This window comes from Gobius niger (assembly GCF_951799975.1).
Source record: "Gobius niger genome assembly, chromosome: 1".
In the NCBI taxonomy this organism is placed as follows: domain Eukaryota; kingdom Metazoa; phylum Chordata; class Actinopteri; order Gobiiformes; family Gobiidae; genus Gobius; species Gobius niger.
In genome coordinates, this window is record NC_136852.1 from 51,176,061 (window position 1) to 51,191,996 (window position 15,936).

Below are 15,936 nucleotides of genomic sequence, written 5' to 3' on the forward strand. Positions count from 1 at the left end.
CTCATCCTGCCTCGGCTAACCCCGGCGCTAATCTGGTGGCTTTCTTGTGCATTACCCAAACAGGATCTGGTCGATCTGTATGACAATCAACACACACTCTGATTGGATTGTGAGCATGTAATTCCAGGGTGCTAATCCACAGCTTTATGCGTGCATTAGAAGATTTCACTGAGGCCACTGCTTTGTGACTGACGTGACGCGTGTTGTACAAATGATAACTGCTGTGTACAAACATGAGTTAATGATTTGCAGAATGTTTCTGCGCTGCTGTGTTTATGGACAGTCTGTTCTGGTGGAAACAGTGACAGATGAGGACAGCAGTAGTTCAGTGGCTCAAAGCGGTGTGGACATAGTTCAGTTACATATAAACCATACAAATCGGAAGACATAGTCGTGATGCTGCTTTTACTCGACTGGCTGGTCACAGGTCACATCACAGGCTTACATCAAAGAGCGCACTTGGTTTCGGTCTTTGGCAGCTAAACGTATGTCACATGTACTGCACAAACTAGAGCTAAAACTGTATAAGGGAGTGAAGGTGGTCTATCTGCTTATCCTGAACCCTCCCCATCAGAGCACACTGCCTTTATATTGTCTGCTTAAAGTATTTTACACAGTTGTGTCGCTCCCGCTGCTCCTTGACTTGTGTTAATGGCTCTGTGTCCCAGTCACTGCCCTGGGGCTTCTGGTGGGCCTGCTGCTGTCTGTCACACCTCTCCCTCCCCCTGCCTCCTCCTGCATCACATCCTGTCACCGCTCTGCCTGTGCTGACAGCCATCTACTGCATTTAGTCGCTGTACAGTAGCAGACACAACTCTGTCTACATACAATCTGTGCTATGTAATTTTAGCACCAATGTGGTGTATGAGAGGAGGTGACTGGACACTTGGACACATTATAGTAACCAGCACATACAGAGACAGGGCAGTGTAATCCACACATGAATGTGCACACACTGAGCTTATGTCGTCTGCGTCGCTGACAAAGCTCTTTCTCTCTTTTTTCTTTGGCATCCATTATGGCCCCGGCCTGCTGTCAGAGAGCTTGTATTGCCTGAGGGGAAGTTCCCATTTGTGGGAGCATGTGGCAGGGAGGCTCTAAATCCCCTCTAATGAACCAATATGTAGGAAGGCTAAGCCTCTGGCGGGGTCCTCCAAGAAGCGCCATTCGGCACTCGGCACAAATGTATGCATATGTAGTCACCAGACCTTGTTTATGTCATTCAAATTCGAATCGGACCTCCAGGATTAGAGACAGAAGATTTGGATTTATGCTAAAATCCAAGTTGTTGAACTGGGGCCAAGGAGGAAAGGCTAAGAATACAAAAAACAAAGAGTCTTACCTTTGGGTGTGGTGGGAGAAAAGAACCTTTCTGATCCTACATCAGACACCTGCAAAAACAAAGAACAAATAAACTTAAATGAGAGGCTGAAGCAATGGAAAAGTGTAGTCCCTTTAAAATGATTAGCACAGATTTTTGACTGTTAGGCACAGTAAACTGATCCTGAAGAGGCCCCCGTCTGAGTTAAATATCATGTGTCATGAGGGGGCACTGTTGAGCCACATGGAAATACAGTATTTACATTAAATGGAGAAATGTGTCATAAGGAGAAGCGCATGGATTCTGCAGCATTAGCTTATACATGCATTCAAACATGGAGCTTCCTTGCTGCCCTATCATTTGGTTTTCTTTGGCAACTTTCGAGTGACTCCATACCAAATGATCTGAAAACATTAGATTAGATTATCTATATCAAAACATGTCATCAAATCAACGGCAAGCAAAAAAGTTGAGACATGAACAAAGACTAAACATTAGTTGTTTCATGAGTAGTTTCTTGCAGGTGCAGACAAATAAAAGCACACCATACTCACAAATACATATGGCATGGAAAAAAATGACGACCCGCTAGTTTTACATTCGCACAAAAGCTGGCATTGTGCAAAATCCTGCAGCGAAACGGCAGTGCGCTTGGAAGATATGGCGTATACAATGAAAATCCTTCTAAGCCCGTAATGTCAGCCCGTGTAAGGTCTTTGTTTAAAGCCACAGTTTCCCCCCTGCTCCAGCTCATTTCATCTGGGTTCGGCAGACTTGTAAAACGCGCCACAAGCTCAACATATGTTCCACCCAAAGGGCCCAAGTATCCTTAACTGCCGCGCTTGTGTTTTATGCGGCACAAAGGGAGCATATGTAAAGAATGAACAGTGAATCAGAGAGAGACGGAGACAGCGAGAGAAAGCAAATGATTGTGTAAACACAGATGGCTGTCCTTGGCATCTCCCTTAGTTCCTCACTTAGTGTTTTTGAGGACGTCCTCTTCTCTCCAAGACCGCCCCATCTCTCTAGCACTGCCATCGTTGCTGCCGTTTTCCGCAAGAATTTGCCTTTGTGCGCTCAATAGTTGCACAAAAACAGCACCGAGAGATTGCATTGTAAGGTGATGGACCTCTACTTTTCAAGATCACTATCAACCGGACTGTGCACTAATTGGAGCATTTACAGCAGAACTAAGTAACTCATGCTCCTAGAGGCCATGAGCGTCACTGCAGGCGTCATAGCATGTTGCGTTGTTTTACCCATTAATTGTCTGTCAGAGTAAATACTACGCAGACAGAAAAGACAAAGGGAGAGAGGGATATTGTACATCCAATAACACAATGGGGATAATTTTTTTTCACTCAAACCTGGCTGTAAATACTCTTTATGTGGTGCTAGCCCGCAATGAGCTTTTCCTGTGTGTTAGCTTCTTGTTCGTGATTCCATTAGTGTGTATTGGTGACTTCTACCCAGAGGCAGCTAAGTTGCAATTGTAGTTTTCTGGCCAGGGACACTAGGGGGAGATGAAAGACCCCCAATCATCCCATTAACACCTGTATTACCCCCAGAGGGACTACGAAAAGGATTTATTAAGGTAAACAAGTTACTTAGTTCTGCTTTAACTTTCAAATAAGCTTGATTTCTATTCATTACCTTAGTTGTACCAAATCAAAAAAAACAATTCATAGTATCTGATGATGGGCAAGATAACATATTCCTAATTTATTGCTACAATATCATCAAATGAGACAATGAGCCATTTAACAAAAAAGTCTGCTGTCCTCCATTAAACAAATGGCACACAGTCGGTCCAATCAGAGCCTTGCATTTAAAATACCCCGTCTAGTTCGGTATTTCTTTCTTTGTAGCACTGAGCTATTGGTTCATCATTAAGTTCAATAATTAAGCTACACACAGCATTAGCCCTTAGCTGTTAGCATAGATTAGCATGACAGCCAAAGGCAACACATCAATACACCAGCATGTCTCCCTTATATCATGTTTCTATCGAGTTACAAAACCTTTAATGCTAATGTTAACAAGATTAGGTGATTTATTGAGTCATTATTGCATCATGAGTGGCACTTAAGATGTGTTTTGATAAGGCCAAACCAGGACAAAGACACTTGAATTGAGTTGCTTCCTGTTTCTCTTACAGTGAACGAAGCATGGCGACTGCGAGGCAGGAGGAAGACAGAGTGCGGTGCATTGCCCTGGTTCAGTCTCCCAGAACCGGGGTGCCCAGCTACAACACAGCCCCTTTGTTAGCTTTGGGCGACATTAAACGCTCCAGTACCAAGCCTCAGCTCTGAGGCAGCGCAACCTCTAGAGCTCCGGGAAGAAAAAATATGGGCTCAGAATGAAATGAAGCTTGTCAAATGGACACGGGAGCCGGCTCCTAGTACGGCGCAGGGTCACGGCAGCAAGAAAAACACAGGGAGGTCACGCCATAACTCAATGTAACAGTTACAACAGTTGTTATGACCTGAGTGTAATCCACAGAGCGGCAGAGACACAACAGTGAGGATGTTTACACTATACCCCCTGACCCAGATCTTATCTCATTTCACCAACTCTGGGTTTGAGGTTTTTTTTTTTTCTAGCAAATGTTTTCCAGGAAACAGCAACAACTGATATTTAGATTTAATGTGTTTTGCACCTGCCAAGTCTGAGTGAGTCAGTTGTATAATCCACAATTACAAGGCCGGCTTACCAAAGCACTTCTTGAAAAGGCATGTCAAAGCAAAGCCCTTGCAGTTGTTTTTGTAGAACTTTCTGGTGAAGTTGACATTTTTCAATCGGGCTGAGCCGCTGGCACTCGGAGCCGCCTGTGGTTGTGGTGCGTGGAGGTCATGTATAACAAATTCTTCACACTCTCTTTGTTGAGGCAACCCTGGCTGCCATTAAAAACAGACGGGGAAAGATGAGGCAGAGGGGGGATGTATAAACACAGGGAAAGCGAGACAGACAGAGAGAGGAGCAAAGGCCAGCGTTTCCAAAGGAAACAGGGAAATCTAACCGTTTAAAAAATAATGGGGGAAATTCAAGCCACATTGCCTGGAAGCCAAAAGCCCTTGGAGCGGGCCGCAGGAAGCCTGACCTTTGTGAGGGCCGTCTGCTATTTGAGCCCGGGGCTTCAGGGGCCCGGCCTCCTCTCTGGAGGGCCGTCAGCAGGCCTCAGCTTTCCTTCCCTATTCTATTCATTAGCCATGCTTTATGATTCAGCTTCCTCTGAGCCACACAAGAGCTCCCTGAGGAAAGCGCGTGGAGAGGGAGAGAGAAACGCAAAGAGCGAGAGAGAGAGAAGGAAAGAGAGAGAGCAGACTGAGGAGGGGGAGTAGGAGGAGGTCAGAGGGTCAGCCAGGGCCCAGCTTTCAGCAGCTGTGAAATCCTCCCGTTTCCTCGACAGGCGCTAACGCAGGACAGCAGCCAGTAAACCCTTCATCAGCCGCTAACTCCCACTGGCTCGCAGGCACAACCGCACTCCCAGATTTAGGGAATGCCAAATTACGAATTACACTGCTGTTTGTTTTAAAAAGTCCTCCAACTTCCCTGAACACCGCTGAATTATTGGCCGCATAAATCTCCCGATAACAGCACGGCCACAGAGGGAGAGGCTGAAACTCTAGTGAGCAATAAGAGAGACATTTAGCGGAGAGTGAAATATGCAGTCCAAGCACCGAAGTGAGGCAGGAGAAATATTTACAGATTGTGCATGTGCATCAATTTTGGTGAATGCTGAAAGCGACATAATCATACAGACTGATTCTGGATACATTGCAATTTTATTTATAAATGCCATTGTGCATAATTTTCTAGCGTAGTTCAACCGAGAGAGGCAATTTACGCGAAGGACTGCAACATAATCAAGTGAGTGACCTTGGGGCGCTCATTTATGAAAGGCATTGATCAGTTAGGGCCGTGATCTCACTGACACACAAGGGTCAACAATTACCCACATTCAATTAACCTCATTTAGTGAAGACTGCTGAGAGGCCAATTTCTCATAGAACACCGCCCGCCCCGTGCACCCCCTGATTGATATCAAACGGCCCAAATGCTACCCATCTACCTTTTGATCCATGAGCTGCTGAAGCACTTTTAGAAACCAGCAAAACCTGTCATGCGTAATTATCCAAACGACAGATAAAGCGAAACCCGTTGTAGTCGTACACATAGAATTTTAATCGCTTTGGCAGCGCTATCAAAACAGCTGTAGAAAACAGTTTTGGAGGCTTTGTTGTGGGTCATGCTCGCGGAGGGCTGTAATTACAATTTGGTTCTGAGTCATTTGGCGCGTACCATGTTCTTCGCAGACTGTTGTTGGACAAGTGTTGTGGAAACCGATCTTCACACCTTTGTCCCACAAAGTAGTAGAAATAGTCACCACTTTCTATAAACGTTGCTACGAGAAGTCAAATCAAACACAGGAACTAGTCATTTAAGATGCCATTAAGCAATAAAAGGGGGAAAATAGGCATAGTAGAATAAATATGACCTACATTTGAGAACTAGGGTTAGCAGGTTTTCAAATGTAAGACCTCGTGGATGCAAAACATTTTGTTGTTTGCAAAGGTTATTGGAGTTTTTAAAGTGAGAGACAGGGTGAAATGTGAAAGTGAACTCGTCCCCTCTTGGACCAGAAAGCCCTTCTTAGTTTGCAAAATGAGGAGAGCAGGAACATAATTTTGAAAGTAGATGATCAAGCTCCTCCCCCTCCCTCCTGATTGGACCTGACAGGCTGGTTCACAGGAAAAGCTTGTCTCATTGGTCAACACGGGAGGATGACACTCTGATTAGCTGAAGAAATCTGGGAAGGGGGAAATTATTTCGGTATATTTGTACTTACTTTACATCAAAATGCAAAACCAGGTGGTCGATTTTGCACATTTTATAAAATGTGTAAAACATTTAGACTTCCAGACTATCACTTTAAACCTGTGTGAAGTCTTCAAATTTCAACTTTGACATGATTGCGATGTCTGGCAAAATTATTCAGCAACACGTTTAGTTTCTTAACAGGGAAAGCAAGTGCGCTGGGAAGAGCACCTGACATTTAATTACGCCAAATCAACATGAAATTGGTGCAACAAAATGACCGAGGTTTTGACGTTTGGATAGAACAAAAGAAAAAAGCTTTTATGCTTTAATTTGGATTACATCTTGAATTTCTAACAAACACTGGCTGTGGATAATACCTGTAACTAAATGCACTTTACTGCCAGACGCAGGGGTATGCTTTTCTAAAGTATAATCAAGTGCAATAGACCACAGGAAGCAAACATGGTAGAACATTCTTTCCTGACAGCTAAATGATAGGTCAAATGTCTCGCTGTAGATGAAGCAACCAACCTAAAAACGAACACCGTTTCAAGAGAGAACAAAGTGCATCGTTGGATGGTGCGACACGGCCGGCGGCTAAAAGACTTATCAGGTAACGTGAGTGAAAGCCAGGACAGGGGGCAGTGAAAGAGGGAAGAGGTGGGCAGGATGGCACCTATCCAGCGTGGACGATGGGGCTCTCAATTACCCTGGCTGAACCTGCCAGTCCACAGTTCACCACACCCCCTCGCTCTCGACGCTCCCCTCTCCCTCACACACACACACAGAGGCCTGTGGAGTGTTAATTTGCTCCCTGCTTGGTATTTCATCACTGTCAGCTTCCTCCTTCACTGCCCTCTCTTCCAATTTCCATCTACTGTCACACACGCTCCTCTGTTGCCACTCTTTCTGGGCTAAAAATATAGCATATTCAATCCAATGCAATACAATTCTAACAATATGAAACACTAGTTACTCCTTTGGAAAACCATGCCAGGTTTTCACAATCAATTATAGTATTACTTGAATGTATGTGGTAGAGCACATGTCAGCCAAAGTTTGTCTCCCAGCTTTCGCTATTGTGTACCATGCCCTTGCTCACTTAAGGGTTCACAGTTTTCATAAATCTTTGATAAACAAAAACAACTTCTACAGCAACTTTCAAGACACCCAAAGACGCTCACAAATAAAAAATGATAAGTAATGACTTGGTTCAAAGATGAGACGCGAAAAGGACATGGATCCAATGTTAAAGCAACCTATGCCGCCTGAAAATGCAGAGTTATTTGCTATGGGGGGGGTGGAGGGTTTGCAGATAAAAAGCTGAAAGGAAAGAAAAACCTACCTCATCAATCTGTCTTGTTTTGATGCATGTGAACCAGTGCTGTAGTTTGTGGCAAAACAGTTATTTGCAGACGCCACGGTGCACTTTGAAGGAGCCACAGATGCTTTTGAAGTGGAATAAAAAAAACAACCTATTGGTCTATATTTGCAATTACAGCTGTTTACAAGACATCTCGCCAAAGCGCTGCGGTGCAAATTCATCATTACCCCTTTCTTCCTCGACGACTTAAAATGTTCATTTGCACCCACTCAGGGCGGTTAAACACTGCCACTCTTTAACCCACTGCACTAATGCTATGTTTAGCTATTAGCGCCACATTAGCCATGCACTGTTGGTACTACAGCTCCCAGAATGCACCTGGGGGAGCCGCATAATTATCTGTCCTGTGTTTGTCCTCAGCGCTGCTCGAGAAACTTAATGACCTCCCGAGTGGTCGTTTATGACGCGCCGCTGCGTTCCCATGGCGCGCGGCAACAAATGAACACCTTTAGCTGTAATGCCCACCCACCAGTGTCTCTGCGAGGTTCCATCAAAACAGAGCTGGAGGGTTGGGAGGACAGCAGACGAGGCCAATACAAGGCAAAGTACAACATAAAGGAGAGAGGCTGGAGATGAGGCCGCCTACACAGCTGTCAGTCTGTGCCCCGTAACATAAAAAATTATAATGAATTCCATCGCGGCCAGGAAGAACGGGCCGGTCAGGAAGAAAATGCAAGGCTATTCCAACACACTTAGCCTTAAGAGTACCATTTCTATAAACATCTCTAACAACATGCAGATTTACCTACTACAATGTTCGTGAGGCTGACAACTACCGCTTCCTCTTACCCTAGCAACAGTCGCAGAGAAATGATTTCGGAGCGAGGGGTGATGGGAGGGGTGGCTTTAGCGTTGTGTAAAATATTACCCTCGGCCCTTGCCTCTACCCCTCCTTCCTGGAGCTGAGAAGCAGTTGCTAGCCCTTATCACGGCTGCCTGTCAGTTTAGTATACAAATTAGCAGTCTATCGGGGGAATGCAGGGGCCTGTTTCATCAGCGGGGAGAAGGGCAGAGGCACGCATTACATTAAAGGCTGTTGCCGTCGCCGCGGACGACAGAGAGGGTCACAAATCAACACCGCGGCAAGCCCACCGCCAGCTCTAACCAGATAAGGAGAAATGAAGGGAAAAGGACAAGGCATATTTCACTGGGGAGTGCGCAGACCTCGGCCCCCCAAACTCCCCACATGAGCCCGGGATGACGGATGGTGATAGGCCGATAGCGGTGCACGGGGATAGAGTAGGTCACGAATCACGATTGCAACATCACACATTATAGGTTAACACAAAAGACAGGAGCGAGTTTGCGGGCGAGGAAACGCGTTTAGAAATGTCAAGGCGGACCCGAGGAAAGCGCTCCCAGTTGATTATCAGCTCAAATTTGCAGAAAATTAGGCCTCGCGTGTCCCCACCTCGTCCTGTGAAGTGAACCCGCGCATGTTAATGGGAGCGGAGACAAAGCAGCAGCGAAGGGCGTAATGCAATGAGGCATAGTCTAAATTGCGGCGATAAAAGTCGACAGACAAATCATCTCCACCATCACTTTTTATTTGACTCAATTAACGCGGCCTAGCCAAACTATCCCAGGAATAAAATATGTGCTCACCCTCCGTTGCTTGTGTTGGAAAAGGACGTTTGCTGCAGAAGCACGTTCGGTTTAAGATACGGTGATACCAAAAGTTTCAACCTTTACTGAAGAGAGGCTGAGGAGAGACATGTTATGCGTTTGAGGCTGGGCTGGTCTGGACTTCACTTGACCTGGAGCACCCTCTACAGCTGGGGATTATAAGCTTTCATTTTTTGATCCATTTGCTGAAGGCATGCTGTCAAATTGATGGTGCCATGATGAACATGCTTTAGAGCCCATAAGCTTGTGATAGATAATGAGTTTTAAGAAATGTGGAGGACAGTCCCTCTTTGACACAGTAAAATACATGAAATACTGATGTTTCAGCAGCAAAAGAAAGAATTACCAAGGTGAACAAGATTGCTCAAAACTATGCGAATTAAGCAAAATACTACACCAGGTATGTTGTTGATGAAGGAACAACTTAAAAACGAGGTAGATTTTGTATATGTCTCCTTGTATGTTAGGAATACAATCATTTTGAGTTGATTTGCATATATAAATAAACACTTAGCTATACATTTGAAAGAATAATGTATTTTTATGTAGTACCTTATCAGCTTTTTTTTATGGCTATACAACAAGGTCAGCAAAGGACAGGTTGACTGGAAACTCTATACCAACTTACAGTATATAACAAACCGCCTAATATAACAACATACAACCAAACACAAAGGGAAGAAAAGGTGTGGCCTGCCATCTATTCAGAACGGCCCACATCAGTTGAAATGAAGCTTTATGTGTGATTATAGCCCCGATAGAGATCTGGCTGCCAGCGGATCGTCGTCCTCTGGTCCTCCCCTGCCTGCTCTCCCAGCGGCCGAGATGGCAGATAGCCCCTTTAAGGCACGGCTCAGCGCTCGCTCTGATTGGCCGATCGACATCCCCGACCAAATCCTGACTCCCTCGAGGGCCCGCTGAGCTAAGCTGCGATAGGTGTGTCACTGCAGTCGCCGCTTCCATATCCTCCATCATTCTTTTGTTGCACCCCTTTTAGCCTATTGTCAGTGCGGGTGGTTGCTTGAATGTTTTTTTTCTTTTTGAGAGCCAGGATAACAGACAGTCAGGACTGGGCACAATTACTTAAAAAAAAAAAAACTGCTTTCTTCTCTTTTTCAATGCGGCGCTATAGTTGCGTTGGAGGGGAGATAATAGTAATATTCCTAGTCAGTGCTTGCCTTTTCGAAGAGAGATATATCCTTCATTGTGACTGGCCCGCCGTGACATAATCGCCCTGCAGAGAGCTTGAGGCAAGTTAGTAGGCAAACCACCTCTCACTGCAGCTTGTTAGGAAAACGGCGCCTTCATAGAAACTCCTATTGAACTTGTTTTCTCTGTACTCCTATCTGAACAAGGTGAGTCATAGCCCACCTCAGGCGATGCAAGGTACAATCTTCCCCTCTCTCACAAGATTGCGCTGCGCTTTTGACTTGAGACGAATTTGCAAAGAGTAGGGGGAAGAAAAAAAAAAAAGAAAAAAGCGGCGGGATCTTAAATAATGCAATAGAAACACGGTGACCCCTCAACCCACTCAAAGAGAACATCTTCAAGCAGCCAAGGGAAAGCGTAGCCGGCTGGCACCGAGCTGAGAAATGCGCGCCAGGCCCCCGGTTCAATCCTCTGGGCACGGACACCTTTAATGAGTGGAAAAAAATGTGCAGCGAAAAGGGAGATCATGCTTGTACCGCGGCGGTGATTTTGTGTAATATGATTCAGCGGGCCGCTAACACAAATAAATAGTGCTAATACCAGTGGGAGGCTGACTGTAAGCTAGGAAAACTTCAGGGGCTTCACAAGATCCACAGAGCAGCCCCCACACCGATCTCTCCACACTCTCGGCACACATGAGAAATGCAAACGATGACCTGATATTGATAATGTTAGCATATTGAAAGTAGTTCATAGTTTGGAGCAGAGATAATCGATTACTACAAAAATTAATACTATGTTACCTATTCGAGTGCTTTGCAACGAGAATACGCTGGAGCTGACAAACACACTCATAAACAAAGGTTCTTCGGCCGTCATCTGTATGGGGCTGTTTTATATCTTTAGAGACCAAGTTAAATGCCTTACACTTGTATTGCGCTTTACAAGCCTGTACTACCAAGTTTCTCAAAGCGCCACACAGTTGTCATTATTCATTCACTTGATACTCGGTGGCGGTAAGCTAGCGTTGTAGCCACAACTGCCCTGGGGTAGACTGACGGAAGCGAGGCAACCAGTCTGCGCTATCGGCCCCTCCGACCACCACCAACTACTCACTCACACACCACATTCACACAGGCTTCCTGGTGTTCCCAAACGGTCTCCCATCCAAGTACTGACCCTTAAAGGAAGTTACTTGGTTGTTTCTTCTGAAATGAATGATACACATTTAAAAGAAATATGTCTTTTTAATGGAATAAATTAACATTATTGATCTGTTTTCTGGTTCCAATGACAAATATTGTATTGAAAAAAGTAACGTTCAGGTATCGGCATCATAAACCAAGTATTGATGAAGAACTTGTGCAGAACATGTAACGGCACCCAGTCCTATTCATCAGCAACTATACTGGTTTATTAGCAGCAGTCTGAATTATGATGAAGCCTTCTGAGGTGAGAAGGCAAAACACTGTGGACACTCAAACAACCCAGTATGGACAACAAATTTAAAGTTTGATATATTGAGGCAGGAAAGTATCGAGATAAATGATATTATTGATTCTAACGATACTTGCTGTCAACTCTCAGGCATAACAATGACAGTAAACCTTTGCATCATGAAATATAATGTAGCTCAATTTGCTTCTGTTAGAAATCAAAGTTTTACAAAGAAAGAATAGGGGTGAATGTACAGACGATAAATATCAAGCCCAAAAATATATTGCTTATTTATTGAACGATAAGTGGATCCTATAGTAATTATCATGACATCCCTAGATGACAGTTTAAAGAACAACTAACCCCAAAATCAACTTTTTTTTCTAGCTAAGTTGTATAAATGGGTATCTTATAGTGTTGTCTACGTGTATCTGTCACTATTTTAACAATTTAGTGCAAATTTGTTGAAATCCTGTCTTTGTGTCCCAAACCGTCTGTGTGGCGCCATCTGCAGCGAACTGTCGGTACTGCATTTGATTTTTTGAATTCGGCACCCAATTAGCGGAGGGGAGAGAGATGATGTCAGGAGGCGAGAGATGATGTCACGGGCCCTGCCGCTCTGGGGTATAAAAAGGCTCAGTCTCGCTCACGCCCCCGTAGCGAGTTGGTGTTGGAATAACGAGAGAATATTTTCATCGATTGTCAGGTTTGCGATTAGTTGTCATAGCATTTAGGTAGATTTTATTAGGATAGCTTGTTTATTATAGATAATTGTATAGTTTTAGTAGTGTTAGTTGTTGAATATTGTAGTTGTAGTCACTAGTTGCTTTTATTGTTAGATTAGTTCGCTCAATTTAGCTTAGGGCGTTTGTTAGTATTGTTTTTAGTGGTCTATCGTGTATAATTTAATTGTTAGTTGTTAATTGTACTGTGTTAGGATGGGGAGGAAGTGTAGCGTAGTGGGGCTGGAGTTTGCAAAGACCATTTTACGTGCTGATTCCTTCGCCAACTTCACCGAGGTTGAACTGGGCTATGCTAGTCTTCTCCGTTTGAAGAGCGAGGCCGTCCCCGTCGACACTGCTGCCCCGCCAACAATGTGAGGTGAGTGAGAAAAATAATGATTTACCCATTTTGGGTTTGGTAGTAATTGCATTGATTGTAGCTGCTGTAAAAAGAGGCACTTGGTTCACTCTGTCCCGGTCATTTCTGTCAGTAGAAGCTACTTTGCTCACAGATTGAGTCATGTACAGTATATAGAATGTTTATGTGCACGTCAGAATAGATCGTTATTGTAGTGTCTCAAACAAATTCGCCGTTTTGGCCTCTGATAATACCAATCACATGAGTCGTGTAGATCTGTTGAAAAAATATGGCGTGTAAATAGACTCTGCAGCGTCAGCTCCAGGCGACGTGTCCCGCACTCGCTCACTGTGGCTGAGGAACAGCAGCCACCGGTTATAAGCGCGTCTACTCGCTGCCCGGGGCAGCCTGCTAATGCATCAGTCTGCAAAGTTACGCCAACACTGTGCGCAAATGTGCACGAGTCTGAGCACCAAACTAATCTAAGTTTTACATGACTGTAGCTTTTGACAGTAGCTACAAGCTAGCCTGTAAAGCTAACGTATAGCTAGCCTGTAAAGCTAACGTATAGCTAGCCTGTAAAGCTAACGTATAGCTAGAACGTACTGTGTGTCACAGGAAGGTATATGCAGCACCACTTTCTGTTTCTAGAAGCTGAAAACTTACTGCATGTATATTTATTACAGTTGGTATTGTATAACATAACCAGTCAACTTTGTCTGTTCAATTTGTTTATTGCACACATCTATGTAGACCAAGTGAGTGGCACATGCAGCTCAACCTCAAGTGAAATGTGAGCTGTAAGTTTGTAGTAAGTTTTACCAAAGAAATTGTGCTATAATTTGGAAATTGCACTGTTGTAAGAGCCAGAAGTGCAGAATCAAGTACTGGTACAAAACAAGATCTATAATTTTCATTAATATTTCAATATTCAACTAAAAAAGCATACATATAAATACTTCATTATAGCCGTTACTCTACAGTGTCATCATTCAGTGGTAGTTTCGTGTATGTTACGTTGGTTAAACCTTTTAGTTCACTAAATTTAGTAATAGAAATTAGTTCAGGCTATTTACTTAGGGCTAACTGGCTCTTTGGGTTCACAATGTTACAGTCAAGCCTTTTAGAGAAACATAACCTGAATGATTCTGTCTCACATCTTCAATGGCAAACCAAAAACAATTTCAAAAAGACAGTGTTCCTGCTCTATAATACAGGCCTACATATATTTATTTGATATGTTTTGTGCACTTTGCTGTAAGAAAAATAATAAAAATCTTTGTAACACAAATAGCCACGTCTCTATATCACACACTCTGCTGAGGACACTGAGATACATCTCCCATGTTCACGTAGACCACAGCAAAAGTCTACATCTAAAATAGATCGGTAAATTCTGAAGCAGCCAGGACAGTTACGTCCCTTAGCTGCGATGCTAACGTCGATCGAGCTCAATGCTAAGCCGCTAGCTTTGTAAATGACAGAGGAATAAATGAGCCAGCGCCTCAGGTACAAGGCCGCTGTCTGCCACGATGCCCCCCCCCCCCCCCCCCCCCCTGTGTAGAGAGAGCTGTAGACCTGTCCCAGTGGAACAAGTTGCTAAATAAGTTAGCTCGCTGGAACACCATGCTCCCATGGTCGGACTTTGTTTACGAGGAGCGCTGCAGGTGCAGCGTCAAGTCAGAAGTCAGAAGCCTCAAGCCCCTCCCACCCCTCACCCCTCCCGCGTGCCCCTTAGTCCTCCAGGCGACGCCCCCTTTCTGTTGAGATTTTCAAATCTGAGGCTCTGAGATTGAGGCTCTGGAAGGAGGGGTTAGTAGCTCTTTAAGGAACCTTTGTCTATAAGAGAAAACGTGTACACTGGTGTCTGACTGTGGCTGTGAATGGGTCAGCGGTTTCCATACGATGTGGGAAACGTGCTTATGTTCTACTAATTAAATATTAGCACTTTTTGTACAGCTTAAAGTCACAGTCATTGCTACAACATTTTCAATAAAAACAAAGACATCAATTCATCAAGTTCTCCCCATCAAAGTTTGGTAAATGTAAAGGAATTCAAACTTGGAACTGTAGTCGAAGCAAAAGTATCGGGTTTTTCGGCCTTTAGCCATGACCCATGAACTTTTGACTCAAGCCCTGCTGAGTGTACAGTATATCAGAGCAATAGGGGGTGTGATCGTGTTGATGTCGCTTTAGTAACTGTATCTCGGTGAAACGACAACAGCAGCTGACGGATGAGGCGATGGGAATTTCAGCGTTCAACTCAAATGACAGCCACATGCGTGCACTTGTGAGTCGACGAAGCACTTACGATCAATACGGCCACTTGTCGTGAGCAAAAATGTAAAGGCATTATGTTACCTTAATGAGAAGATAGCTGTGAGCGCTTGCTACAATACCACAGCAGGTAGGCAGGATAAAACAGGTGCTCTTCGAGATCCAAGGGCAGAACCACTTGTGCTAAAATGAACAAGTGTATTCCTTTAGGCACATTTTTTCGCTTGAGTCTTCCTCGGGGCTCATTTGAGAAACATATTACATTTTTCTATGGGATTTTTAACAACTATGGGCCACCTTAACCTTGGTATTTTATGCTTTGTCTCTTGAAATAATGGATATGTGTGGAAAGCAGGTTATTTCTGAGCACATATACAAAGCGTGCGGACAAAACATTTTAAGAAGCTTGAGAATTTGCAATCCAAACTAAACAAAACCCCACGTATGCTTTGGCAAGGGGACAGCATTATAATGTGTTTAAAAGTACAAAAATGCCTAGAGATACTAGCGTAATATTGGACCTTGAGGAGAGAGGAGAGATGGGAGACGGCGGTAGAAGCAGGTAGTGGCAGGTGGGGTAGTGGAAAACTGGAATTGGGTTGAGCGGAGATTGGCACCCGTTGACAAATGTCCCAGCGGTCTCACACTCCTGCCCCGCGCCACTTAAAGGCATACTATCTCCTCCGCCAGTACAAACAAACAGGACAGGCACTATATAAAGCCGGTGCGCCGAAGCACTAAGCTCACCCCCCCCCTTACCCCACCCCCCCGGGTCATGTTGGGAAGGGGATGTGGCACGTTAAGTGGAATTTACTTTTGCTGCAGACATCCCAGATTGGGT

General features: G+C 44.4%; 1 protein-coding gene across 11 annotated transcripts in view; it reads right to left on the reverse strand.

The window, feature by feature from the left end:
• The window catches only part of fbrsl1 (fibrosin-like 1), a 334,971-nt gene that overhangs the window by 40,019 nt on the left and 279,016 nt on the right, over window positions 1-15,936 (reverse strand). For all 11 annotated transcript variants that reach the window (XM_079566905.1, XM_079566904.1, XM_079566911.1 and 8 more), the window contains one exon: window positions 1,343-1,391. In XM_079566905.1, the coding sequence (XP_079423031.1) occupies window positions 1,343-1,391 (49 nt within the window). The remainder of the gene's footprint in view (window positions 1-1,342; window positions 1,392-15,936) is intronic.